This window comes from Lepisosteus platostomus, chromosome 6 (genome assembly GCF_059453375.1).
Source record: "Lepisosteus platostomus isolate fLepPlt1 chromosome 6, fLepPlt1.hap1, whole genome shotgun sequence".
NCBI lineage: Eukaryota > Metazoa > Chordata > Actinopteri > Semionotiformes > Lepisosteidae > Lepisosteus > Lepisosteus platostomus.
In genome coordinates, this window is record NC_142616.1 from 21,897,612 (window position 1) to 21,925,602 (window position 27,991).

General features: G+C 38.4%; 1 protein-coding gene across 3 annotated transcripts; it reads right to left on the reverse strand.

Moving 5' to 3' along the window:
- Positions 1-257: 257 nt before the first annotated feature.
- ptenb (phosphatase and tensin homolog B) lies at positions 258-27,622 on the reverse strand. 3 transcript variants are annotated; one of them, XM_088634810.1, is made up of 10 exons: positions 26,699-27,622; positions 13,361-13,445; positions 11,049-11,093; positions 10,102-10,145; positions 9,742-9,980; positions 8,308-8,449; positions 7,055-7,123; positions 6,512-6,678; positions 5,981-6,208; positions 258-4,361 (listed from the first exon to the last, which is right to left on the reverse strand). In XM_088634810.1, the coding sequence occupies exons 1-10, from the start codon at positions 26,775-26,777 to the stop codon at positions 4,176-4,178; spliced, it is 1,284 nt and encodes a 427-aa protein (XP_088490936.1). In that variant the 5' UTR covers positions 26,778-27,622; the 3' UTR covers positions 258-4,175. The 3 variants fall into 3 exon arrangements, with proteins under 3 accessions (XP_088490936.1, XP_088490937.1, XP_088490939.1); XM_088634811.1 differs by lacking the exon at positions 26,699-27,622 and adding an exon at positions 15,150-15,168; XM_088634813.1 differs by lacking the exon at positions 7,055-7,123.
- Between the last annotated feature and the right edge of the window lie 369 nt (positions 27,623-27,991).

Genomic DNA, 27,991 nt, shown 5'->3' on the forward strand with positions numbered 1-27,991 from the left:
CTGCCTAAAGGAAAGAGCTGAAGGACTCGCCTTGTGCAGACCTGGAAAACCGTACATACAATCCTCAGACATGTTTCAATTTATAGACTCAAATGCTGGTTGCTTTTGCCATCCAGTACATTAAGGCTGACTGTGGCACTCTTGATCCCCTTTAGCTCGGCAGCTTGCTTTCAGCATCTACTTTACACTTTCAGAATCTGCCATGCAGAAATGCACAGAATAGTAGGAACTTTAAATGACAAAATCCCCACACATGGTGACAAGAATGAGACTTTTAATTGGTTTTAAGTGGAGTTTATAACACTAAGATAAAGGGTAGTTAAACATACAATAACAAACGGACATCGGATTTGTATGAGCATTATAACCTGTACATTTTCATACATTGTTGTTTGTGTATTCTCAGTGCATAGCATTACACACAGAGCAACTCTTGCACAGCACAATAGTATCTGAACAGGCTGAAATGGAATAAGGCTGTTTTACAGACTGAAAATATACTGAGTATACATACTCTACATAAAATGAAGTCCAGAACGGAATGGACAGAGCGATAGGCAGCTCTATCCAACACTGCAGGTTAAGCCCCTTTAATTTAGTGCACAGTCCCACCCCTTCCATCTGCACGCATGACAAATGTATTTTAACAGTATTTAGCAAGTATTTTTTAACAGTAAACAAGAGGCACTTTGTGGCAACCACAGGCATTGTTAAAACATATTGCACAAATCTGCTAGAAACTAGTGACATGAAAACTTGCACACTGGCACCTTTATGAAAATTTTAAAGCTGAAACTTAATTTTGATGCTGCCTGTGAACTCCACCCAAGTTTTATAACCTGTGCCACAGTTAAGGACCTCAAAGGCTGCCTGGGAGTTTGATTTTTCTGACTTAAGGTACTGTGGCAAATCTTTCCAAAATGGGGCTACAGATGTTTAGGGATGGCCTGGGGCCTAACAGTAAGCTCTATAACAGTGATGCCCTTGAATAGTTTCATACATTTAAGCGCTGAACATCCAAAGAAATAAGCATAAGGGGTCCAGAAAGTCAAGGGACAAAGAATACCTGCAGAGTGTCTTCACCAGAATACTTATGAATACTGTCATAAATAATTTTTTAGTTTTTTAAATTTTCTTTAAAAAAAAGTCAGGACATTTTCAGTCAAAGTAACACGGTTGGTTCTATGGGTGGGGGTGGGGGTGGGGGGGGGGGTGAATACAAGATTAAGGTACACTAATGCCATTTTATTCCACCTCTAACAACATCCTAAACTGCTTGCAAGGCGTTTCTGGAAGAAAAAAAACAAAACAATTATGGACCACTGACTGAAACCCTGCAAAAACCTGTAACAGTGCAAAAGTCTAGTACAATAGATCGCTCTTTAATGCAGCTTTAAATAATGTACTTACTGTATACTATCTAGTCAGTGCTTGGGCAGAAAGGTAGATTTTCCAAAGCAGTAGCAGTGTAAGCATTGTCATCTTCAAGTAAGGCAAAGAATACCTCCCATAGGTGCCCACCTCTCCAAAAAAATAACTATTAAAATTAGGAAGGACAATAAGCTTACTTTTGGCAGGTTTTCAGTGATGTGATAAGATGTGCACGAACAATCAGAAAATTTAAAATGCTTATTTAAAAAAAGTGTTAACTGGGTCAACAAGTTTATTTGCTCTTAAAAAAAATAAAACCTTCCTTTGATACCTAGGGAATATATTCTTTATATATAAAGGCGAGTTAAACGGCATGTGCAGTAGGTTTATGATAAGGGTGGAGCCTTAACGTCAAACAGTACAATGAAGGCAGCTTACATCTCTACCCTCAGTGAATATTCCTGCCCAAGAAACTGAGAAGTTTTTGGTCTGGCTTGTGACACTCCAACAAGCCAGGAGTTAGGACATAATTTGGCATGCTTAAACAAAACTTAATTATATATATAAATATTCTCATATATATAGGGCTTCTATATTTTTATTTCTGAAGCAAGCTTGAGACTTTCATTAAAAAAATCTTGAGCTGCACTATTCCCCCATTCCAAATGGAATTAAACAGGTTTAAATAAAAAGCCAGTCAGGGACACCTATTGCAGAAAGCTGTAGAAACGAGCAAGGGGCACATTGTTGCAGGGTCTACAAATAGTTTTCACACACATACACAATAGTGCATGTCATTACTACTGCTTGCACCATGTCAGACACAGATTTCTGGCTCCTTGTTATTGTATATTTAATATTTGCTGTTTGGCAGTTTGTAAGCACCATTGTTGGATATACAAATGATCTAGATCTAGTGAGACCTGACACAATAAGGCTACAAACAAAAGTTGCACTTGGGAGCCAAAGATCTGATGTCTCACAAAAGAACCTAAATAGCTCCAAGGTTAAGCTGAGATTTAAGTAGTCATCTACTTGTAATGTAAACCGTTAAGAGCTTTCGTACAGTCAAACCCTCAAAAAGGTAATCCTCTACAATGAACACTTAACGCATTTTTTTTACCATAAACCCAGTAGGAAATGTGGAAATGGACTGCATTACACATTTAATCAGGTTCAAGAGGAGAGCTGCAAAGAAGTAGTGGTTAATTCCACGCTGAAAAACAAAAAAGGCAAAACCATGTTGGCTGTATAGCGTTCTTCAGATGTGACACCTGAAGGCAACTCCTTAGCTAAAATATTGGATTCTCTTTTCTCCTTTTCATATTGGAATTCACCTGTACTTGTTCCTATAAATTTATCAAACCTGCAGAAACCATGGAACTGTTTAATGCTATTTGTGAAGTACTTCCTGGCAAAATAAAATCTGAGTTTAAATGACATTGGAAACTGCTTAGAAAAAGAATGTATACCATTTATTTAAAGGACATGGACACAAATCCAATAACATGCACATCTGTTTGCCTTTTAAATGAATAGTGTTTACATTATTGCAACACTGATTTCCCTGCTGTTTTGTATATTAGATTTTACCTTAAAAAAAACATTGACAATTACATGGGATACTGTTCTCTGCATACCTTTAACAGAATACACAGTGGTAGAAGGAATGGAAAATGCTTAAGATGTCACAAAGCCTATTTAAAGTATTGATATCGACTGTAGAATTCTAACATGCAGTTTCCACTGCACAACAATTACAGATTACGGGAGATAGCCTGCAAACAGCACGCAAAACATTCACAGTAGGTAAAAGTGGAGGTGTGTGGGGGGCAGCTCTGGCTAGGACAGGGGGGGAGTGACAAAAGCACTGGCCTTGTTTGAAAATGGAGCAGAAAAGTTCAATTTTAAAAAATCTTCACTAATTTCTCCCCCCACTTCTTACTGCTATAACAGCAATCACATTTCTATGGTTAAGTACTAGATGTTTATTTTGTATGACCCCAAAGCATTAAATCCCTTCATTCAAGGGCCATTAATATTCTGTGGAAGGTTCTATCTTGTCCCAATTCAAAAGAATCGCTCCCTCTAGCTGCCTTTTCTAGCACCATTATGCTTTAAAAAAAAGAAAGAAAAGCACAAAACACAAGCAGCAGTAGCAGCTGATTCCATAAACATCCAAGGATTATTAATGTTTGCAAGCTGGAAAGGTGCATTTCAATAAGCTGGGAGATGGTGCATGAACCAGCCTGGTCTGTCTTCCTCTCATCATAAGTGCTCTTTCCATCCCTTATCCATACTGCTTCTGTTAAAATGCAGGCAAACCGTTTCAGTAACTGTTTTAGCCAACTGCAATCTGGTCTTTTTATTTGTCACGGGAATGAAAGGGGTAGCATACGGACCCTTTTTGTTTGCATTTAGCACCTACAGTTGGTGATGGAACACGAAGGGAAGGACCATTCTACAATTAAACACCGGATCTGTCTCCACCTTAAAACTGGAATTAAATGGGAAAGTGCTGTCTTTTATCTCCTGATTGTGTTACTTTTTCCATTGTCTCTTTGACACAAAAAGGTATATACACAACATAGCTACTGAACCTTTTTTCCACTGGACAACGGTGTCAAACCCTTGCGGATGTATGGGGCAAAACAAAATTGGTCAGGAAAAAAAAAATGTTCCTATAACTGGTAGCATTTTACTTGACACAATGTCCTATTGCCATTTGAAAAAAGGTACTTGCTTTTCAGTTTATATTCAAGTTTTCTCCTTTTTTTCTCATTTTTTCTTCCCATAAAAATATTTCAGACTTTTGTTATCTGTGTATGTTGCTCTTCATCAAAAGGTTCATTTTCAGGGTCAGAGTCAGTGGTGTCAGAGTATCTATAGTGATCGGGTTCATTGTCACTAACGTCCGGGGTTACTGAAGTTGAAGTGCTGGCCTCTGAATTTGATGGCTCCTCCACGGTTTTCGTAAAATACAGCTTCACCTAGGAAAGAAGAAACCAGATGCTACTGAACTTATGTATCAAAACACCAGTGACAATGCTAGGAGCAGAAAACTTCCATACATTTAATCATTTTTATTTTAAGGCATCACCTTTTATCTTGGGTACATAAGCTATCAAACCAAATCTTTCAAATGTTAATCTTTCAAAGGTCATGCGAGCGAAAATCTTAACCTGTGGCAACTCTTGTATCATTATATCTAAATCAGCAGCTAACATCTGGGCCCTCTGAGAGAAAGCCTCCCTGATGAACAGCTACAGATATACAGCATATTGCAAAATTTAACTCTCCAAGGTGTCAGAGAAAAGCTATGATCAAAAAGTCCAATTTTAGATGACCTGTTTGAGAAAACCGCAGCTATATACTACCATGAAGATATTTTATGTCCACAACTTTGATGTCACACAACACACATCTGTACAACAATAGGCCTTCAGTAATCCCTTTGCTCACTTTGTGGCAATCTTAACAGTACCTTTGCCCAAAGATCTGACTAGGGATGAAGTTGGACTTGACAGGGATCATGCCCTATCTTTCCCACTACAACATGATGCATACATTGGCAAGGCATCAACTGTTTATTTTTAGAAGTAATTCCTGAATCTTATTTACTTTATATCATATTACACTTAAGTGATCGCCCCATAGAAGACTGAATTATTGAATTATATACGATATCAAAGGTGCTACTGACCGGCAAATAATTAAGGTATGAAGCTCTCACCCAATTAGTGGAGAACACTGGTCTATAACCTGCCTATTTTTCGACAGTTTTGAAAGCTTGACTCTATAGAACTAGTCCCCTAGTAGATTGAGTCATTTGTAACAAAAGTGGGCTTGGGAGCCTGGCATTGCTCATTTGATATGAAACTCCATATGACAGTGCACTATAGTAGCTCACATCCTGAGGCTACTACACACTGAACGCCATCTGAACCGCTCATTAACTGCAACAGAAATACTACCAGGATGTGGAGGGCAGAGAGGGGACAATTTGGAACTCATTTGCTTTCTACACATTTAGACAGCTATACTAAAGTCTTAAAACAAAATCAAAGCTCCACCTTAATCAGGAGCATAAAAATATATACTCTATCTCCACAAGTGTCCCCCCATCAAAACTTCGACAGCGCTTTAGTTTGGGTAAGAAGAAACGACATTTAGAATTTGACATCTTTATATCAATGTTAAGAACCTCTAACTCAACTCAAGGTACACGGGACCAGCCATCATATTGTTTTGTAGTCACTAATGCATCTTATTTATCAAACAGATCTGATCTCCGTCAGTCATCATTTGTTACATATCATAAACCAAAGAGGATACTTTTTTCACTATAAAATATGGACCCAACAGGATTAACTATTAGCTTAAAACAAAATGGATAAAATCAGAAGACTGCCTTAGAGCTGTGCGTTTGCATGTCACAAAAATGCAATGAACTGTAGAGAAGTTCAAAACGTCTAAGACACTTTCACAGGAATGTACATGAAAAAGCCTCTACTGGAAAGCATTTATCCAACAAAAATGTCTGACAATAAGAAACTATTCTAAGGGTTTACTTTAAGCACCCACCTTTACTACTACTACTCATTCTTACCTTGAAATTTGGAGAGAAGTTTTTGTTGGCTTTGTCTTTATTTGCTTTGTCCAGATCATTCTTTGTTAATGTCAGGATTAGATAATCCTTGTCGTTGTCTCCACGCTCTGTACTTTGAATTCCATCAAGTTCTTTGACTCCTACTAAGCTTCCATTTTCAACCTTCTCCAGATTTTCTTCTGGTCCAGGTATGAAGAAGGTGTTGATCCAGAAGTGGAACATTTTATCCTGATAAGGACAATGTTATACAGCCTCTTAAAATCATTACTTAATACATTCCATAATACACTTACAAAAATCAAGTAACTGTTATTCAAAGTACTCGACACTACAAAGATTGTCGAGTATGTTTATGGCCGAATCACTGTAAGGTCCCTCAAATTTACTTCAGATGAATATAAAACACAGCAAAAACATAAAAAATGCATTGGCCCATGCTAAGTAATATTCCATTTTAATTCCAAGCTGAAAAGCAAAGTTTTTTAGGTGCTTAGTGTAATTAGATTAAATTTAAAAATAACCCCAAATTACCTTTTTCATCATCTTGTTTTGTTTGTGGAAAAACTCCACTTTGATGTCACCACACACTGGCAGAGGCTGTGGAAACTCAAAGAACATGTATTTGTCTTCTCGCCTCGTGTGCGCTGGGTTGGAGGTGTGGATCTTGACTTTGAGCTGATAAACCACAAACTGGGGATCTGCGAAGAGAAGAAAAATTAATCTGGCACTGTGCAGGAGCTCTGATTTGCCTATACAAAATGATGGCATATATTCCATCTGTGAAATTCACTGTATGGTGCAATATGCAAAGAAGAAGGAAAAAAAGACAGGATACACGGTACCACTGCCAGAGATGCATGTTAATATATGAAAGACAAGGTTAATAGTGAAATGCTAAGGGCCCTATTCTGAAGCAATACAACAACTCTTCAGTCAAGCACACTGCTAACTGCTTGTGTAAAATCTACGAAATGTGGTGTGTGACGTACGCACGACATTTAGAAACAGATAAGGGTCTACTCTACTCAGCATTAATATTGTGAAAAAAATAATTGATGAAAAACCGATTTTTACCCCAGTGCCAATTCCCTTTTCTGAAACCATGTGGAATCTGCTCAGTCTTGTTTTTAACTGCAGTATCCCCTTAGAGGAAAAAAAAGGGAGATTAAAACACAGTCCTGGAACCTTGCTGGGGCTGATAAGGGCTCTTGAAATCTATACACACTTGATTTGCTTACTAAATTTGATTTTATTTTTAATTAAAAATGTCAGCATGCAGGCTGCAAACTTGCTAAAATTACACTGGCATCCCTAGCAAAGGTAACTGAAATGGCAAACAGTGAAGGGATGGCACTTTAGTCCAATACTGTATAATTAAAATGACGTGAGTACCTAGATGACATTAAGGTCAAAACTAATAATGTGGCATACTAAATGCTCAGTTTTATTCTCATAGCTGTTCACTGAATCAGTTAGCTCTGCTAGTATGACAGATGTCTAAATGTTTAAAGTACAACTTGTAATGGAAGCACTACAGCAACCTATGTGTGAATAACTGAAAAATAGCCTACTTCCCAGTGTGCATGAAATCATCCGGTCTGAGTAAGACCGGTAGATTGAAATAACTAAAAGCAAAAAAACAAAAAAAATTAGATCCGGATAAAAACCTGCACAAATTACGCAGGATTTCAAGAAAATAAACTCAGCACAACCAAGATTTGCTTCCACAACTGTTGCTGATAAACACACCCAAGCTAATTCAGAATAGGGCCCTCCGGAGGGAAACATCTGTAAGATGCACAGCTGGAGGAGAGAGGTGCGTACAGAACACTGAAGGAATTCAAAAGGTGCCTGGTAGAGCTCTTGCATACCAGAAAGTCACGGAAGACAAAGTCAAAGTACAGAAAACAAAAACAAAAAACCAAAATCCATATAAAATGACATTTGTTGTACTAAAACTTAAGCAAACAGAGTAACTGGTGCGCTTTGAGTGCATATAAAGCTAGCCACATCCAACGAAAGGAAGGCGGACTCTTAATTTAGCCTTACACTTGTCACTGGAGGAAGAGGGCAGCAGAACAAAGCAATAAATCTGCATCCCAAGTGAACCTCTGGCTCCCCCCAAAAAAGGATGCAAAGCTTAACATGGGGCCAAAGGATATGACATCACCAGTTTCTGCGTAACCCAAATTCACTCAACTACATACTCATCCAGATTTCAAAACCTCATTTGCAAATCACCCCAGCAGGACAGGAAGAGAAACTTTGAAAAAGACTAACAATGCAATACATACGCTACATACAATTAATACGGTAAAATAACTTACTACATGTTCCTCCACTGAACATTGGAACAGTCTCAAACACCATTTTGTGAAACAGCAACGCCACTGGTTTGTACTCCAACTGGTTTTTCAACAGGTAGCTATAGTAATAGACGTAGCGCCTCTGACTGGGAATTGTTACTCCCTGTAAAAAAATTAATAAATCAATGAAATGCAATATATATATATACACATTTGGACACACGCTTACTACATCCCTTCTGCTTAATCAGTATGTCCTTGTGTCCTTGCTTTAAAAGAACAAGTCATGAAGCAATTAGAAATTAAAATCTAAAAATATATCCCTATTTATTATCATAAGGCAGTAACAGCCAATAGTAAGTAGTGCGCGAACACCAGCATCTTAAAAGGTAGTAAAAGCAAGTCCCATGGATGTTTTTCCAAATTCCATAACACACAGTTAAACTGTCCAATTACACGCCTTGGGTCAGAAGACCCTTTCCTGGGGCTTTCTTCGTGGCTTGTAAGATGCCTGCAGCTTAAGAAACAGACACATATGCACACTTTCGTGATGTGTGCATTTTCTCCAAACGAAAGGAACATGAAAGGAAGATTCATCATTCAAGCCAGTGCAGCTTGTTTAAAAGCTGTGAAAGTCATTAACTCATCAAAAGTTCCTAACACCTATTAATAGTGAAAGCAGCTTTCATGCTGTTCTACCCAACTGAACCTAAGGGCTTTCTCAGCAACTAAACGTCAGTTTGAATTTCTGTGTCGCAGACCAGAAAGACAGCATGTCGTTAGGAATATCTGCTACTCCACAGTTTAAATGTTTTAAGTTGCTTGATTAGTACTTTTAACAAAAGCTACTTCCTATACTGCAGTTAAAGTGGTCTTGGAGCCCTTTCCAACCCTAAAAAAACACTAATTCAAAAGAAAAAACATTTTTAGTCGTCTGTCTTTCACATTACCTCTCCACTTCTAAAACATACCTCAAGAGTATGACAGCTATACCTTATTACATTCTAAACTTGAAAACTTTCAAAATTGAATGTTAAAAAGTTAATTCTAAACAAATGAAATACTAACTCCAATAGACAAACACTTCCATTTTCACTGCTAATATTTGGAGCATATGATTTTCTACCAGGCATCTACATTTTAAATTCAGAATAGGTGTAACAGCAGTCTAAAAGCTTTAGATAGAAGATTAAAATATCATTTTCATATACTAGAAATCCAAAGCTCCTAATGCTTCAAAAGCTACAACAGGAAGTACTGAAAAGGTAAGCCACATACAGTTTGTGACCAGACTTTTACTAAAAAAAGGGCGATAAAGTTTTCATTAGAAAATAAATTCACATTCACACAATCTCAATGTGGTTAGACTGACTTTATAAAAGAGCCAAATAATAAAGCAGGAAGAAATACTAAATACAGGAATAGTAAGATATTATTTGACATGCAAGTACTGACCTTCTTGTCTCTGGTCCTCACTTCACCGTAGAAGTCTAGAGCTTCTTGTGCTTTTAGGAATTTACCTCGGTGTAGCAAATAAGCACATATCATTACTCCTGTTCGTCCCTTTCCAGCTTTACAGTGAATCGCTGCAACATGATTGTCATCTTCACTCAGCCATTGGTCAAGATCTTCACAGAAAGGTTTAATAAGCTCTAGCTGGGGTGGATTGTGGTCTTCAAAGGGATACTGTGCAACTGGAAAATAGTTTGGTCAAAAGAAGTACTTTAGTGGACAGAAAAATGTCTGTGCAGTATTATATAAACAATGTAATACGCACACAAGGGACAAGCATACAGAAGGTCCATTTAGACTTACCTCTGCAGTTAAATTTGGCAGCATCATAATGTCTCTCTGCACATCTGCAAAGAAAAGACTCCGTTAACAGAATGCAAATATTTACAAGCACAGAAGTTTGCCCTATACAATCAAAATAAAAATTAAATTCTATCTGAAAAATACCCCTCCATTACTAACTACCATACCTAGTTCTAGTCTTGCACCAAGGTTTCTTAACTGGATTACTAAACTACTAGGCCTGCATGTCCCTGAAACCTGCCTTCTTCAGCTCGTGGTGTCATTTGACTCTTCTGCTTCCTACCTGCAGCTTTACCTTTAAAAAACAAAGTAGGGTGAGCCTTCAGCTCTGAAGCCTGCAGCTCCTCGTTTAAACAGTGTCGCTGCCTCATGACACAGCCAGCTATATCAGATCGGAACTGCAGCACCACTCACTGCTATCCGGCCCTTTCTAGAAACCATCCTTCTTCCAGCTGCCTGGACCAACCTAGGCTTCTCTCACATGAGAGTAGTGGTGATCTACACAGCTGCCGTTTCACTTATACTGAACAGAAATAGATACCCTCCATTTACTAGTTTCCTACTTTATTTCCTCAGCTGTGTAAACTCACCCACTATTTAGCTTTGCTGAATATAGATGTCAGGCAGATAAACAAACTTGTTATAAGGCACTGCATTCTCTCATGCTAAGATCCTCTAAAGACTGCATAACGATACTGCATAAGTCAAATATGCTCCATGTTACCCGCAAAGCTTTTCTTGAAAGATTCAAGACGTTTGTCTATTTTAACCCATAAACCGCACAAATCTAACCATCAGTACACAGTACATATTCTTGGCAAAATGTTCACTAATATGCTTTTACTTGCAGGACATTTAGAAATACAGAGCAATACTTTTATTTATTTTTAACAACAAACACCAGAAAACCTCATGTGTGAGCTGTGTAAAGATAAAAAAATACTTACAGATTATATATCTTGTAATGGTTTTTATGTTTTGAATCAAGAAACCTAAACAAATAAAAAAAACAATATCAACAAACGCATTACGTCTCTACATGGCACCGAGTATATAATAAACAGTAACTAAGTCAAGGGTTAACATTTTTAAACTTTTGTCTTTTTGTCCAAATGCTACTTCTAAAGAAAGACTGAAAAAATGAAACTGCAGAAGGTGCAATCCGGCCCAAAATGCTCATCGCAGGTCCCCTGGGCATGTCTGATAAAGTTGGTCTACATCACACATAAGCTTACGTGCATTTAAGAAAAGCAATTACTTAAATTCAGATCATGAAGAAAGAAGTTTTGATGTATTTTGGAAAACCTGAAAAATAAACCTTGTTTCAGAACTGTAATAAAAACAAAAGCTTTACATATATAAGCTGACAGCTTTTACATGATACAACACCAAATAGTGATGTTTAAAAACTAAAGTAGTTCTAATTGATATTTGTGGACTCTGATTTTAGCTTGTGTGTCAATACAGCAGTTCCAATCCAGTCATTCACAAACTAAAAACATTAGCAGAAAAAGGTTTTCATGAAGAAAAGGTCAGAGTGCCAGTGGTTCATCAGGAATTAGATTTGATTTCATCCAAGTAGACTAGCAGAGCTTCTCTGCAGCATTAAGAGTAAAACAAATTACACTATTGTGTGATCATGTCCTGTTTAAAAATGGAGGAAGTTATTTAGACAATGCAACCCCAGGGTTAAGTAAAGTTCACATGTAGCTTGCAAGTTACAGTTAAGTCTCCATTGGGTCCAGACTGGTAGTTTTAGTATGTTAGGTTTCTCAAATATTGCTTAAGTTCCTCATGGATATCCACTGAAATTCAATTCTTTTGAAGAACCACCTGCAAAATACAGGATGACTCACTTTTTGTGTACTGCTGCTCATGACGGGAGTTTATTACAAATTACGAAAGGTCTACATGTAATTGCACCAGTGCTGAATATTCCTGTGTGGTAGTTTAATTTTTAAATGACCCATTCAAAAGTGGTGTCACACCGCAGTAGTCTAAAGTGAAACTTAATTTGTGCTAGTGTAAAATCTTACAGTACATTTACTGTTTTCAATGCTCATGAAGGCATGTTGTGATTGAGATAGTGGTGGTGGAGGGGAGTCCCCATTACCTGTAAAGCGCTTTGAGTGGAGTGTCCAGAAAAGCAATATATAAGTGTAAGCAATTATAATTATGATTATTATTTAAATAAAAGGCTGCTGCATACTATCACTGTCTCAGCGCCACTAATACAAATGTGTCAGTAGTGGCCAAGTAGGTCTAGACAAATACATTAAGGTAAAAAACAGGACTAAAGCACAGTCTCACGTGAAAATCTTGAGCTAAATCTGGCAAAATGGTACTTCCTGATGGCATGTTTATCAAGCGAGTACAACTGTTCAAAACTATAACTAACATCTCAAAAGAAATTACAAATTTTAATACCTGTTCTAAAGTTTTTCAATGTAATGACAAGATCACCCAAGAGTAAAGAAAAAAAAAACTTATAACTAGAAATTAAAAAAGAGCAAACCATCCTCTGAAAAGCAAGAGCTTTTAGTAGGGAGGAATGAGTCAGGGCTGTTATTCTTACTAGACGGCAGCAAGAGGTTTGGTGTTTAAATGCTATGCACCTGCTGCATTTAGACAACACGAGTGGTTTGCGGTGTCAGTGATTTGGATGGGTAAAAATCAAACGCCTTCAGGAACCCGAGATCGATTGTTAACTGCCTTTATGCTTCCCCAAATTATGTGGAACATCTTGAGAACTGCTGTCCTTTGAAATAAGTAGAATGAGAAATTCACAACTGCTTGCAGCAATTACAGCACTTGTGCATCATTTTGCTCAACAGTCTAGAAGATGTTTTACTAAACTGCTGGCCATAATACCTTGGGAAATTGTAATTACACATGTACAATTCCAGAGTTCAGCGCACAGAAAAGGTATACATACTGTTTACGGATGTAACATATGTAAGGTCACATCAATGAAGCCAAACTACCTTAGAACTTAAAGAAATACCTCCAAAGACCACTTTTGCTGGGTCTGCTAGGCATATACTTCATGATGCCGAAAGCAGAAACAAGTCTTTTTAAGGGTCATATTTAATATCTAAGCAATGCCATTTTTAGGAATACTGGCTTGTTAAAAGGGGTTTTGGAATGAGAATCCATAACTCTGCCTGAAGGAAGGGGTCTGTTTTCATCTGATTGTTATATACAATTTGTAACAAACTTTCTGAATTGTTAGAAATTTGGAAGGCGAAAAAAATCTTACCGTACTACGTCGTCTATATTGTTCCTGTACACACCTTCAAGCCTTTCAGCGGGAAACCCCATTGCAATAATATTGGGATAAATATCTGAGAGCAGGAGTCAAGGAAACCTGGGGATAAGAAGTCTTTTTACACAAACACATTAGGCCAAAACACTAGGTATCCAAAAATGGAATCTGAAACAATAGCCTAAAGGTTGTGAATTATACATACCCTTCAGATCCCAGTGAAAATGAACTATCAATGGCATAGCAGCAGGCAGCATGAAATGAACTTTTAAACACTAGCAAGGTCTAATAGAACTTTTTACCAGGAGACAACTGTATTAAAAGCAAAAGCTCCTATTCTCTTTTACACTGGATCCATTTGTCTTTTAGATCACACTAGCACCAACTCGTATTCCAGAGCCCAAAACGCACGAAGAGCAAAACGACCATGACAGACCCCTTTCCCCTGCACCAAACCTTATGTTCATAGAGCAGATGGTCCACTCTGTGAGGGACAAACGGAGGACTTCTAATCAAACGGGCCACGTGTGGTCACAGAATAAATCACATCAGCGCTGAACCTCGCTATTTTTAGAAACCTGCATGATCGGGAAAAAGTACGATCTCTAGGATTCTCCTCAGGCTCAGCAGATGCACGTTTCAGAAGATGAAAAGCAGGTTTACATAATGGGTATACGTCACCTCCAGAACTAAAGTGCTTCAGGTTTAAGAAGAAAACATTAAGAAAGAAACTCACTGTGCACTTGTGCACTTCACTTCCATTCGGTGAAGAATAACAACCTGCATTTGAACTAAACCCAAAGGGGTAAAAAAAAAAAAAAAGACACCACAGAGCGATGGGTCTTTGTGCTCACACAATTATTGCTGTGCTTCAATTTTCACATCTTTTAGCTTGTTGAAACTGAAATATTTAGAACATGTTTTAGCACTTGTTTTCAGATGCGCTTTGATGTTGGGAATATCACCTGAACCGACATCTCAGCTGCACGCACAGCCCAGCTGGAAACGACCTGAAGCTTCATGAGAACAAAAGGTGCTGTCAAACCACATCGAGGCAAAAGGAGTACAAACTCAGCCTCAGAGGAGGAGCCCCCACAGAAGACAGGAAAGGAGCACTGAAACGAGCTCTCCTCCAGACTGCTGTCATTTTTCTTTCACCAGACTCTCTGGACCCACCCGCAATGCTAGCTGTAGCATGCGATTGGCTGCTTGCCCTAATATGCTTTTTGAGCCGCTTCCCATTGGCTGGGTTTCTGCTCATTTTTCCACATTGCTTATAGTCCTATTATCATTTGACGACTAGATTGCTTTAAGTGCAATGTGGACCCTGACATATCTGGATGTAATATTAATTACTATAGTGGATTACTATCTAATCCACTATTAATGGCAATTAAAACAAAGATTACCAGCTTTAGTTTTCAGAAAGCATAAGCTTTAAAATAACAGTTTATTATGTACTTTAACAAAGATATCTTAAGTGCAACACTCAAACTTATTTCCTGTATAATTTTCTTTACCTAATTTGACACAGACTAGCATTAGGAACCAGGTCAACTTACTGCGATTGTGGACACATAAAAAAAGGTTTATTTATTACTTAACTGTAGCTGGACTGGAAAGTTTTTAGACAGGCACCGTTTTCTAATGTGAGTTACACATAAAAAAAAAAATAATTTTCTTTTCGCATTTTACCACTTCTCTTACAAAGAGATTCAAGCGACAAAGGAATTTGAAATCTATGCCACAGTATCTTCAGAGGGCAGGGTGTTTCTAAGGATACAGCTAATGACCAAATGTGCCAAGCAGCAAGAACGTCTCCACTGAAACATGAACCAGCTTCCCTCTATAACCACAATCACATCTGTTCACTTTCACGCCGAGAAAACAGCAATATTTATCAGGCTGACAAAAAAAAACCATCTTCCACTGGAAAGGAATTGCTTACAAGTATATACAAAGCATTCCAGCTGAGCCAAAACTTTACTTCAAATGTTGCGCTTAAAAGGCAATTTTCAGTCACTTCTGTATTTATTAGTACCAATTTATAATTCTTTTTTTAAAAAATATCCCATTTACTACTAAGCTTTATGAAGAAATACTGAAAAACAACTGATCAGATACCTGTTGACTTCTAATTATAATTGTGCTGTGATAGTTTAGCATGGCAAAAAAAAAAAAAAGGACTTGAGTCATTTCTCAAGTGATGGGAAGCTACAAAACATCCACAACTTGCAAAAGGTTTGGTATTCCGATTACATACAAGAAAGTACACATACAAATCAATTCTGAAACCATTTGTATTCTTCATATCCTGCAGAGAAAAAACATTTTAGCAGAAAGTTTATAGGTGAAATCCAAATTTGGGCTTGTGCAATTTGATCTACCTAAACTTCACCCTTAATTCAACTGAAGTAATTTCCATTTACAACACATCTGTTGTGGAGTAGGACTCCGACCAGAGTGAAAGGGACTGCTCTTCAGTAGTGGATGACACGGGTCCTCTCCAATGTGCAAAGTATTAATAGAAGGGCTACATAAATGCAGAGAACATGAGTTTTATGCATTCTCTTTACTGCAAAGCAAAGCTCTAGAATTTAAAATACATTGAGAAACATCTGTAAAACCATGTTTAAAGTCTCCTGAAAGAAGCATGTCAAGAAATGATATAAGACTGTAAATTTGGGTATTTTAAAAGTTAAATAAATAAAGCAATACTTAATTTTAACAAAAAAATAAACTGAACATTTGATCTCTATTCACGCATGGTTTAAATACCTGAAATTAATGAGGTCCCCAATAATGCTTTCCTTAAGTTAATTGTTTTCTAGCCAGAATGAGTGTTGGCTAATATGAAAAAAAAACACAAAAAATAACATTTTCAAACAAAAGCCTCAAAACTTAAGGATCTTGGCTTTCCTAGAGATACACTTTTTTGACATTCTCACCACAGTTTAGTTACTAAATACTTGTGGTAAAAAAGGCTGCTTCAGAATCCACATTTGACAGTAAACTATCCAAGTCAGAAACAGGAAAGAAATTATTACGGTAAACTGTACCATACTTGAGCTTTACACAATCCGGCAGAACACTGGCAGTGCTTAGCACCTGCTGCCACTGAATTCAAGCACGGCAGGTAATTAAATTTAACAAGTTACTTCATAAACTTTTCAAGAAATGACAATGAAGCTAAGCAATAAAAAACAAAGATAAAATAGCTTTGTTTTCCACGTTCTTTGAAAAGTACGAATCGGAACAAGCAGTAAGGACGGACACATGGAAGTGTCAATAAAAGAACAATACGCTGCTAGCATTAGTTTATTGGCTGCATTTACAGAAATGTAAGCCTTCCTCAATTCCTTTATCATCGCCACAAATACAAATAAATCATGTCTGCTGTGTTCCTATTTAAAATAGAGATGAAGGCTTAAAACTGTAGGTTTACAGAAATGGGATGTAAAAAAAACATGCAAATTAACTGTGGTCAGACCACCCAAACACTTTCCTCAGCTCTCACCACCATCTTAAGGGTGAGTTTTGTACACAAAAGTATCTTACAAAAGCAGATCTTCAGCTGCATTAAAAAGAAGGGTCAAAGACGCACACAATTTGAAATGCAAAAACTTCAATGTTTTCCCGTTTGTGTGATCACTCATCATTTGGCAAACAGCCTAGACTGAACCTTTTGATTGGCCAGAAGATTAAATAAAAACTTGGAATCCATTCGTTTCATGGCTAATGAGCTGTGCGGGACACTAAGACCCCAATTTATATGTAACCCAATTAAAAAAAGACTGCTTGAGAGTTTTGCCCTTTGGTTTCTTTAGCGCATACTTTAAAAATGCTAATGTACGAAAATGCAATAAAAGAAAAAAACAGTTTCTAAAACGAAGCAAGCAAAATGGTTGTACTGAATATGATTAACAGCAAGGCTATTACAAAAAAATCAAAGGCACAAAAACCCACATCGAAAAAACATTATGGTTTTCCTCACAAAAGAAAGGGTACAGTCAGACTTCATGGCAGTGAAGCAACAGAGGACTTCCTGTTCTGTATAATATACCCTACGTTTTAGTATTCATTTTCTATATAAATAATGCACACCAGCACGAAGTCTGATTACAGATTCCAATATGATAAATAGCCATTAATTGTGTTGTTGTAACCAAAGGGAAAAGCCCATTCCTTTAACAAATCCCCATTCAATCAAAACCTTTGGAGTTCTAAAGCTCCGGAGAGGAGCTTTTGCTTGTGTGCCTTTTACTGTCTAGGGAAGAAAACAACTTTAAAAACAACAGGTGCAATAAAAACACACAGAAATACCAGAACTGACATGCAATGACTTCTGAGTTGTCTAGTCAGACCAGTCCAGGCAGAACTCGAGAACTTGCTCAGCTGATCCAATTCCAGTATCAAGTCCTAACACTTATTCCTTTGCGTTCAAGCTTTTTGTGCCCAATATCCAGCCACTTACAGTATTAAGTCAAGGATTTCTTATCTTAATAAACAAGTTTGAGTTCCCTCTATTGGTAAAAGGAGCAACTACCAGGCAGTAGTGTTCTTCACATTTAATGCACACAGCCTGGGAATGGTGAGTTTTCATACAGCCCCCAGTGAACACGTTATTTAATACAGTAAACAATCTCACAAGGCAAGACCATCCTGTAACATTTACAGAAGTAATATGTTTTTAATGCACTTTTGCTCTGGTTCATTTGTTTTACATTCAAACATACAAGGATAATGTTATACTTTTTAACCAGTTTACTCTAAACATCGTGTGGGTTGAAGTTTCAAAAGTCTGAACCCATACATAGAACATTACCCCAAACCCCATGTTCCATATTTCAAAAGACATGCAACTTAGTTTTGAACGAGCAATTCTTTGGACCCCTCAACTTCCTTGTATGAATAAAAACCTTCCAGAGTTTGTAATGTTAATCTTCATATGCACACACCAGAACTAGATGACAGGATACAATGACTTTGAGTTGAGTTTTCTTTATATTTGAATTACTTTCCATTTCCTGTTTAAAAACCACAATGGTCTTATGAGTGAACCTACGTTTCTCAGAGTTTACACAGGGTATTCTGCTTTCCTGCCACCTTCTACAGACATACCCACTAGAATAACTGGCATCTCACCTCTCCCCATATGCCCCGTGATGGACTGGGTATCCCATCCCAGATTACACCCCATGCTTCCAGGATAGAATCAAGACTGCTGCGATCCTTACCAGGATTTAAGTGGCTTTCTGATAAAGAATAGAATAATAGGGACCAACTTATCTCGCAAAGGGTGGTCCCCAAGTTGAGGTCTTATTAGGATCTTGAAAAAATAGGTAAATAGCTTAATATCCAAATGAATAAATTGGAAGCAATGAGAACTTTCATAAGCTGTGATTACAGTCAAACATGCAGTCAATTATATATATTGCAAATCAGCCAAACTATCAGTTTTCCCAACTTCAATAAGGTCTTTGTAACGTACAGAAAATAACACTTTAGATTTTACTATCTCATTTCTCACAGAATTCCACTGCCTTAGAAAAAGTCCCTAAGACTCTTCCATTGATAATAAAACACAAAAATCAAAAGATCTTTCTCACAAGATACTTCGTGAACTAGATCACTCATCAACCCCTAAAACTGGAAAGCTTAATACTAGCAGTAAAGGTTAGCTTAATACTAGAAGTAAAATATACACTACATAAAAATCTGCTGTACTAAAAATCTCAAAAAAGGGGCACATTCACATTTCATGTACTTGGAAATAAAACAGCCAGAAATAAAAGACATTACGTAAAGCAAAAGCTTAGAAATGCTTGGGTGTATCTATGGGGCAATAAAGCTTGGAAAGTTATTTCACTTTTAAAATTGGGTTATCAAACATCAAAGAACTTCAAAAATAAGAGTGCTTAACCAGCCCTTTTACTCCAGGGATTAAAAAAATCCAGTCAAAATACCATGTAGCACAATTTAGGATTGGTACTGCTAATGCTTAAAGTACTCTGAAAACACCTGTACATTCAAATGTCATAAACATTAATTGTTGCATACAGTTTTCCAAATAGTTTCCGCCATTGTCTCTTTTGCAAAAGAGAATTTTAAAAATGAAAGCATTCGGCAGTTTTTTTAGCACAGCAGGGTTCAAATATAACAGAAGTAAAACTTCTCAATGTCTCTAAACTCCTCCTCTAAAATGACTGACAGCAACATGCATTACTTCTAAAAACAGACACAAACCTCTTAAAATGTGTTAAAGGCCAAATGACATCGATTGCTTTGACAATGCTTTTTCCTAACTTCAAGTCCAAAACCGACACTAACAACAAACCGTGTTATAAAAATTTGTCAAATCACATCTGCCTGTTACACACTTTCTCGGTAAAACATTTAATAAATGATTTGACAGACTAAATGGGTTTTAAAAACACTGGTGCTACACATTACTGTGCAGCCTAACTGAACACACACTACTCTCAAAGGCTTTTTAAAGTGCTCTTATGTACAGGCTTCTAAAGCAACATCTTTCATATAGGTGTGCCAATATAAGTTAATTGGAATCTTTCATCACATGTATTGTTAATGGTAGAACAGCCACACATAACAAAAAGCCACTTCCTACATGAGGATCACCAGGCAAATTTGACTAAAATGTATTGTGATACATTCTGATCATTTGTACCACATTACCACTGGAAGAAGGTGTACGATTCAAAACTCATACTAACAGCACCAGATTTTATCTTGTAATGAACACGATTTTGGTTATACTGATCAATATCAAATATTTTAAGATTCAGAAATAGAGCACTGAAAACTGAAGTGCTTTGAAACAGTTTAAGAAAACAAAAGATAATGAACAAATCACTCACATTTCTCATGCCCTATAATTTATCTTAATTTCCTGAGCAAAGCTAGTGATCAACACTCCTACCAGCCAGAGGCACTGTTACTAATTTCTTCAGCATCCTGAGCACTGACACGCCTCAGCATTATGAATTCTCAAACATATGAGCACTGCAACAACTGTGCCTTGCCATCAAGAATTAGTATTCCTGCAGAAATGAGTAAAATTAAATGACTTCCCCTTTTTAGTGAGAAGTACATTGTCCGCACAAATCCCCCACGTGCTCCAGAAGTAGAAGTAAACGCTTATTGCTATAAATTAGAGTAAAAAAAAACTATACAGCATTTGGATAATTTACATATCACAAAATATCAAAGATTCTATTTGCAACCCTGATGTCTAACTAACAAGTTTTTTTTGTAGAACTCCATAAATCTTCATATCTGAGGTGCTTGCATGCAATTAACTAATGCGCAATCTTTAAAATGTGGAATTTATCAAGATTCACATACTGTCCACATATACGTGTAATATGTGTGTTCCCAGAGTTCCCAATCCTAGTCCTGAAGAGCCACACACCTGCTGGTTTTCAACGCAGTTGAACTCTTTATTTAAAAGAAACCTCAACTGAATTAACAAGTCGTTTAATTGGAACCTTTCCTAGTTTTTTTCTGCTCAAAGGTTGAAGATCTTAAGTTATGAAATACTATAGTTAATAAGGAACAAGTAATAGGTTTATTCCATGCTGAAAAGAGAAGAGAGAAAACAACGTTTCAGCGGTGGAGCCTTCTTCAGGTGTCTACTATAGTTAATAGTTAATTACGCGTTTCGGAACTGAAAACAATTACGAGTTCAAATTAAACCTCGATTTTTTTCTGTTGGGCCTCAGTTATTTGAGCACTCAGGTGGAACAAATCCAGAAGAGGCTCCAGGACTGGACATCCCTGCTCTAATCTACAAAATTCCACTCACAAGTATTCATGAGCTAATTCTATTAGAACCTCAGGATGGTTAGTTTCAACTTGGAAAAACTACTTCTATACAGACATTTAACCTAGATGGTAGCTTATTAAGAAGATGAGTAATATCCAGCAGCACTCTCCTTTTCAGCACAGATCTTTTCAAAAGCTTTGGTAGCAAAACAAAATGCGCTTAAATTAAGGTATGAGGATTTCAATAAAGCTCGAGACAACTCTGGAGTGGAGAACAGCCTTTTCCTTAAACACACGCCCACTGGAGGGACAGTGTCCCCCTCAAGCGAAACGCTGTGGACGCAGCCGTGCCACCCTCTCCTACCCGGGTCTCTATGAAGACCAGCTTCATCGCGAGGGAGGCGTCGCAGTCGCACCAAGTGCGGGAGTGGAACGGGAGGACTCGTGATTGTTGAGTCCCAACATGAATAAAAACATATTCCACATCTGGTTTACTGCTGCTCGCCATCATGAATGGTAACCGTTTAGTATTTGCTTAAAACTCCCAAGCAGAAATCCTGCCGTACTTGCTGACCTCAATGAACACAGGCAGAGTGCCATTTTGCAAGGAGTATTCTACGTCTCAACGAAGGCAGCTTTTTGCTTAATAGGTTCCTGACCAATGTACAATCCATCACATAACACGGCAACACAACACACTGACCTCTATACACTGCAGAGAGATTAAATCTGAATACTCCACTCAACTAAACAGTTTCTGAACCCCTTTCTTCCTCTCTGTTCTTACCTCAAAACCTCACCACAGATTAGAGGTACAGGTATTTTAACCCCCCTCACGACCATCAACAGAAAAAATGAAGCGATGCAAAAATCAGCAATAAACTCCCATCTCAGTCATTTAAACAAAGGATAGTCAAAGTCATAGATTACAACAGCCACTTGAAAATAAATGTTAGAAAACTGTCCTCTGCTGACACAAAGCGCATGTATTTTTAAATACAATCATTTTAGCAGCCCCAAATATCCGCACTGGCACAAAACATCAAAACTTTGGGCGGTGAGTGCCGATAAGACTCTTGGCTTCAACCCGTCTTCTGTTCGTAAAGCTTTTTCGATCAGAAACTACACAATCCTTTATCGTTTATAGCTTCACCTCTTACATGCTTATCAAATAGATATTTTATTAAATATAATAAGAAAATAAAACTATGCAGCTTTAAAGGTTCATCTAGAGAGATCACACAAACATTTAATAGTGGATTTAATTAGGATTTCTAATAAAATGCAAGTGTATGGACAAAATCAAAGTTGTCACACAACATACCTACATGTGGTTCCACATTTTTAAAACTTCTACTCAAGCACATTTTCAGCTTTCTGTGGGTACGTTATGCTCTCATTTTAAAAAAGGGGTAAAGATTTTTATCATGGCTAAACCAAGTTTCCAATGTTTTTAGGAGACAAAAGTCCTCAATGTTTAAACAGACATCAAGGGAACATTTAAACCAAATAAGAAAAGAATGAAGTGTCTGACATTACGGGATTCACTGAATATCCAGTAACATTACTAAATAGCAAAGTGATAAAACCAATTTTCAAACTGAATTTCAAGCATGGCTAATCTTTAAACCATGACTGATGCAGTGCCACTGCTGCACATAACCACAAATGCTGTTGCAAGATCACTTTGCTCTGCTATTTTAAGGCCAATTCCTAGAACTTGGATACAGGATTACATAACAGGAGAAGCCATATTGTTTTAAAACGCCAGGAGAGAAATAAAGTGCTCATCACAAACAACCACAGTTTGAAATGTGGGCCAAAAATGATAAGATTTTTAACCAATTTATGATTTGTATTTCAACGTAGCATTTATCTCCACTCCCATTAGATTGATTTAAACATTTTAGACTAAAAGTTAGGTGCAGAATTACACCAACACTAAGGTGAATCCTACACTTTCCTATATTTTAAAATGACCAAAAACCATAACGGGCTTAAGATTAAAGTTATTTTGCTGCTCATAAGGAAAACTTACATTTGACGAGGCCTAATTCCATTTGAAGATACACACCAGGGTCGAAACCACTAGCTCAGAAAATACAGAAAAGGAAAGGGCTCAAAGTGAGGAACGAATCCCAGCATAACTGTTAGAGCCTCTGGACAAAATGCTGATTGCATAGCTCCTGCATTAATCGGGCATCGCCAAAGAAATCAACGTTTATAAAAAAAAGGCCAGAGCAATTGTGAGTGAACAACACGGACACCTTTTATTAAATTAGTCCCCCATAGCTTACCTTCCATAACTCCACTTTGAAAAACTGCCAACTTTTACCCATTTCCATTAACATTAGAATGCTCGGAAATTAACTGAAAGCCCACCATTTACAAACAGGCCTATACTTAAGAAGGAGGTGACAATCATTTCTGATCACGTAACAAAGCACATACAGCCAATTCCGAAGCCGTACACTTCACATAACCTCGCTACAGGGACTGTGGGCTTCTCTGAACTTTTCCATAAAAGTCTAGGATTCTGACAAAACGCTAAAAAAAGCTAAAAGGACCACCGATGACACCTGCAACTGCAAACACGTCCCTTTGCAGTCCTTCATGGTGAGGGTTTAACTAAATCCCTTTACTCTCGGACGGAATTCAGTCAGGAGCTGCATGCCAGCATTACCAAAAACCCAGTAACTTTAGAATCGAGCACTTAGACATAATTTTCCAACATTCTCTACACACCAATTCACAGCTCACAACTAAACAACCAGATGACAAGGGGTGACAATGCAGTTACGGAGGTGTACACATTTCTCCATTTTCTTAAACCATATTAAGAAAGCATCCTGAAATGGCTACCCATCCCCTCACCCCCCATCAAAGAAAAACACTTATTAGGGAAACCAGTTATCAACCTCACTGGGGGCTAGCACATAGAAAGCCATCAATATTGGGGCCTTACATTCAATTCACAGTGACCAAAAAAAAAAAAGCCATCGAACAATCAGGAAAAGACCATATCATAACCAAAGCTGGAAGACTATCAACGCTCAGAGAGATGAAAAGGACAAGTTGTATTCCTGTCCTTAAACACGGTAACTGGGCGAGAGGCAGTTAACAGATGGGGTGTAAATGTACAGAAAAAGTGATCTACCTGCCCAGTTAGAACACCCACTGACCCTCAAAATGGACAATATTCCAGTTTGAACAGCAGGGATGGCAGCCCAAGATTGAAATAACATCTTCTGTTGTTAAAACACTCCGTGCTGGATTTCAAGTGGTCCGGTTGAATGAAGAAGGGAAGATCCAAGTATTGGTAGCTATGATCCTAACAGGTCTCCGAGAGGTTTTCCCAAGGTGCTGCCCTACAATGCTATAAGATACAGATGAAAAATGGTTCTAAAAACATTTTGAACTTAAGAAGTTTGTATTAACTAAAGGTGCATATTTTAGTTTGAGGCCCACAAAAGGTTCCTAAAGGTCTGAAAGACGCCTTGTAATACCATCAAAATTTTTACAGCTGTTCAGCAGTTAATAGCGTTCTTGGAGACTGTGGGAATTAGTAATTCATTTAAACCAAACTACAGTGGAAATTTATGCATCTGCCTACAGCACAAAACCTATTTCTAGAACTCATTACAAGGCCTGTGTGTTCTTTCTTTATACTCATGTGCATGGTGAAAACCAATTTCATAGAAGAACAAATCTGAGAAAAACAAAATGCTAAGCTCCAACCATGTCTTTCAACAACTGGAAGAAATTTCACATTGATTTAAAACCGTTCCTGTCGACAATGTCTAATTCCAACAAAGACTGTCATAACTAAACTGAGGAGCAGACAAGTGTCGAATTATGTACATAGTATTTTGATTATGTCAAGGCATGCCCCAATAGTACAGCCATGAGCCAGGATTCAGTATCCAGCTGGCGAGACAAGCAGGTCTCTGCTCAGTGCCCCTGCTGTCTTAGTGGAAAGCAAGGCCTGTGATTTTCTCTGCTTATGGGGATTCGGACTGATCCCATCTCTGTCTCTCCTCACTACACTGGAAACCAAGAAATGTGTTAGCAACTCAATCTAAAAAGAAAAAAGCACTTCATGTCTCTATAACAGTCCGTGGTAAACTTCTTGTAGGAAGAGTGGTAATGCCTTGCCTTTTGGGAGACTACTGTACATATATGTGATTGAAGCACAGTCTTGGCCTACTGTTTGGCCTGGAAAGTACCACTAACCTGAGGGAAAAGCAGCTTTAGGTATCCAATTACATATAGGTCCGTGGTGCTATCCAGCCTCTAATTCAACTATCCGCAAAATCAGTTTTACCGTTAACAAAGTGGAGCACTTTACAGCAGTACTACAGCACTTCACCTATAATTACCTGAAAATGCACTCGTCGTTATCCAGATCTACCTAAAGGAGCGATGCACATTAACTACTGAAAAAACGCAAAGATCATTTCTCGTTCCACAGACATGAGAATTTAAACAAGATCAAACGCCTCTGCCATCGCCGGTGATGATGTGCCTGGAGGACCTCGCTGACAATCGATAGATGTTTTCGCCCTGCTAGTGGAAGTGTCAAGTCAACCGCGTTTCTGTCGAGGAGGTACCCAAGGCAGCAGGCCTGGGGATGGGAGTCGCACGGTTTACCTGCTGGACCCACAGATACTCACAGACCGCCGATGCCAAGCTGTGAAATGACATTCCCAAACGACACGACAAGAATGTTTAGCCACCTTTTGGAAAACACGACGACAGACTGGAAAGGGTCCCTGTCGATATATAAATCCACCGCCGATGATTTTAAATGGATCCTTTCCGTGTTTTAGTGACCGGAGGCAACACATCCATCTTTTTAAACCCACACCGATTATAAACGCGCTATTTGCAATTCTAAGTCTTACTAAAGACGACATCTACGCATATTTTACAACACATTTCTTCTCGCTGGCTAAATTAGCCAAACCTACCTCCCCCCCCACCACCACCACACGTCTATCAGCCTTGATTCTGGCTAAATGACAGCATATTTCCAGACCTTTAAGCATTTAATTTGGCCACATAATACAGAGACACGTACCTACTGGTTTTCTGCAGGTTGCTGATGCAATGTCTCTTTGTGTAGCAGTGATTTTGAATTTAATCTAATCCATTCCCTTATCTAGGCCAAGACCTCGTCACACTGCGAAAGAGAATGGGCTCCTTTTCCGTTTCATTTAACGCTTCTCCACCGCACTAAAACGCACATCCGCGCCGCTTTTTCTGAAAGAAAACGGCGTTTTACCCGCACAATGCTCCAGTGCGATCAGGAACCGTTTTAATGTCCACTTACAGCGAAATGTGAAAGCTCTCCGGCTATAAGAGCTGCAACTATCCAGATCTCGTCCACATCCCACTTACCTCTATTTAAAAAAAGACCTCGACTCAAGAACATTATACTCCACTCAACATGAATCGGATCTCAGCCCCCTATACCTAAGAATAATGTTTAAAATGCCGACACGCATGCATGTATATGCATACTTAAAATATGTATAAAATGGATACAGGTCAAGTCCAAGTCGAATCCATCTTCCTGGTATCTCCTTTTGTTTCTGCTGACGATTTCTTTGATGATCGCAGCCATCGCCGTGAAAGGAGTCTTTAGGGCTTGTATGTTAAGAGAGGGTATTGTTGCCTCCCCGGGCTGTGGAAAGGGCCGTCCCCCGGTCTTCCCCGCTCGCTCCCCGGGTCTCGCAGTTGCCCGAGTGTGGCGGCTGCCTGCGGCTGCGGGCTGGACTAGAATGGCTGCTGGCAGGGCCTCCTCTCGCCGCTCCTCCGCGGGCCCGGCTTCCCCGATCCCGCAATCTCTCCCGCGATCCCCCAGTTCCCGAACCGTGAGCTTTCAAATACGGCCCAAGTCTCTAGATCCGCCGCCGCCGCCGTGATTGAGGCGAAGAAAAGCGGAGAGAAAGCCTCTCCAGCGATCCCGAAAAAAATAACCCCGAAAAATTGTGACAAGACACACACAAAATATATATATTAAAATCCCCCCCCCCCCCCCCAGAAACCCTCCAAGCACACAATATCCTCGTCCTCGTCCAAAACACCAGGGAAAAAAAACTGACAGCCTCCACCTTAAAATTTAAAAAATATATATAATAAAAGGGGCTTAAAATATTGTAATATATATAGAGACGATCTTCCTTCCTTTTTTTTCCGTCCTCTCCAGCAAAAAAAACTCTAAAGTTCCATCATGGCTTCCGAGAGAAAAAGACAAACTGGGTTACACCATATATCCTGCCGCCGTGCACAAATAGTCCTGCTGTGGCTGTGATTTTACCACCGCTTTAATCGCAGGTGTCCCGATCACGCAACAGAGAAACCGGCAACGGAAAAATGTGTCCCGAAAATAAATATTTCGCATTTAAACCCGACGTAGTGCGCCTCGTTGACATACTACTAGCGGCTACAGTGAGGGCGGAAGGACACACAGGCACACCGCAGGGAAACTCTCCTCTCTGCCAAGGGCAGGTCACGTGTGCTGGTAATTGGGGAAGTTTCCAATATTTTATTTCTTTGCTTCGCGCTAATAATTGAGGTTCTTTTTTTACAATTAGGAGGCCAGGGATTTGCTGACATACGTAAAAACGCCCAAATGTTTCTGAAGTCTATCAGAGATAAATATTATAAGCGTCTGCGAAGTGTTCTGTGTGAGCGAGGAACAAAAAAATTACATAATAACGAAAATAAATGGCATCAATGAAAAAGAATCACAGATAACTTAGCTAGCAGTGACACCCAGTACAACTTGTAAAGTGCTTACGCAAGCAAGAAAAGTAAAATCAGATCAAGTAAACC

Excerpts from the sequence above, each read along its gene's own strand:
- ptenb (XM_088634810.1), bottom strand. The coding sequence starts at position 26,777 with ATGGCTGCGATCATCAAAGAAATCGTCAGCAGAAACAAAAGGAGATAC. Across the intron at positions 11,094-13,360 it reads AATATAGACGACGTAGTACG|GTTTCTTGATTCAAAACATA; the intron begins GTAAGATTTTTT and ends TTATTTGTTTAG. Across the intron at positions 10,146-11,048 it reads CATTACAAGATATATAATCT|ATGTGCAGAGAGACATTATG; the intron begins GTAAGTATTTTT and ends TTTTCTTTGCAG.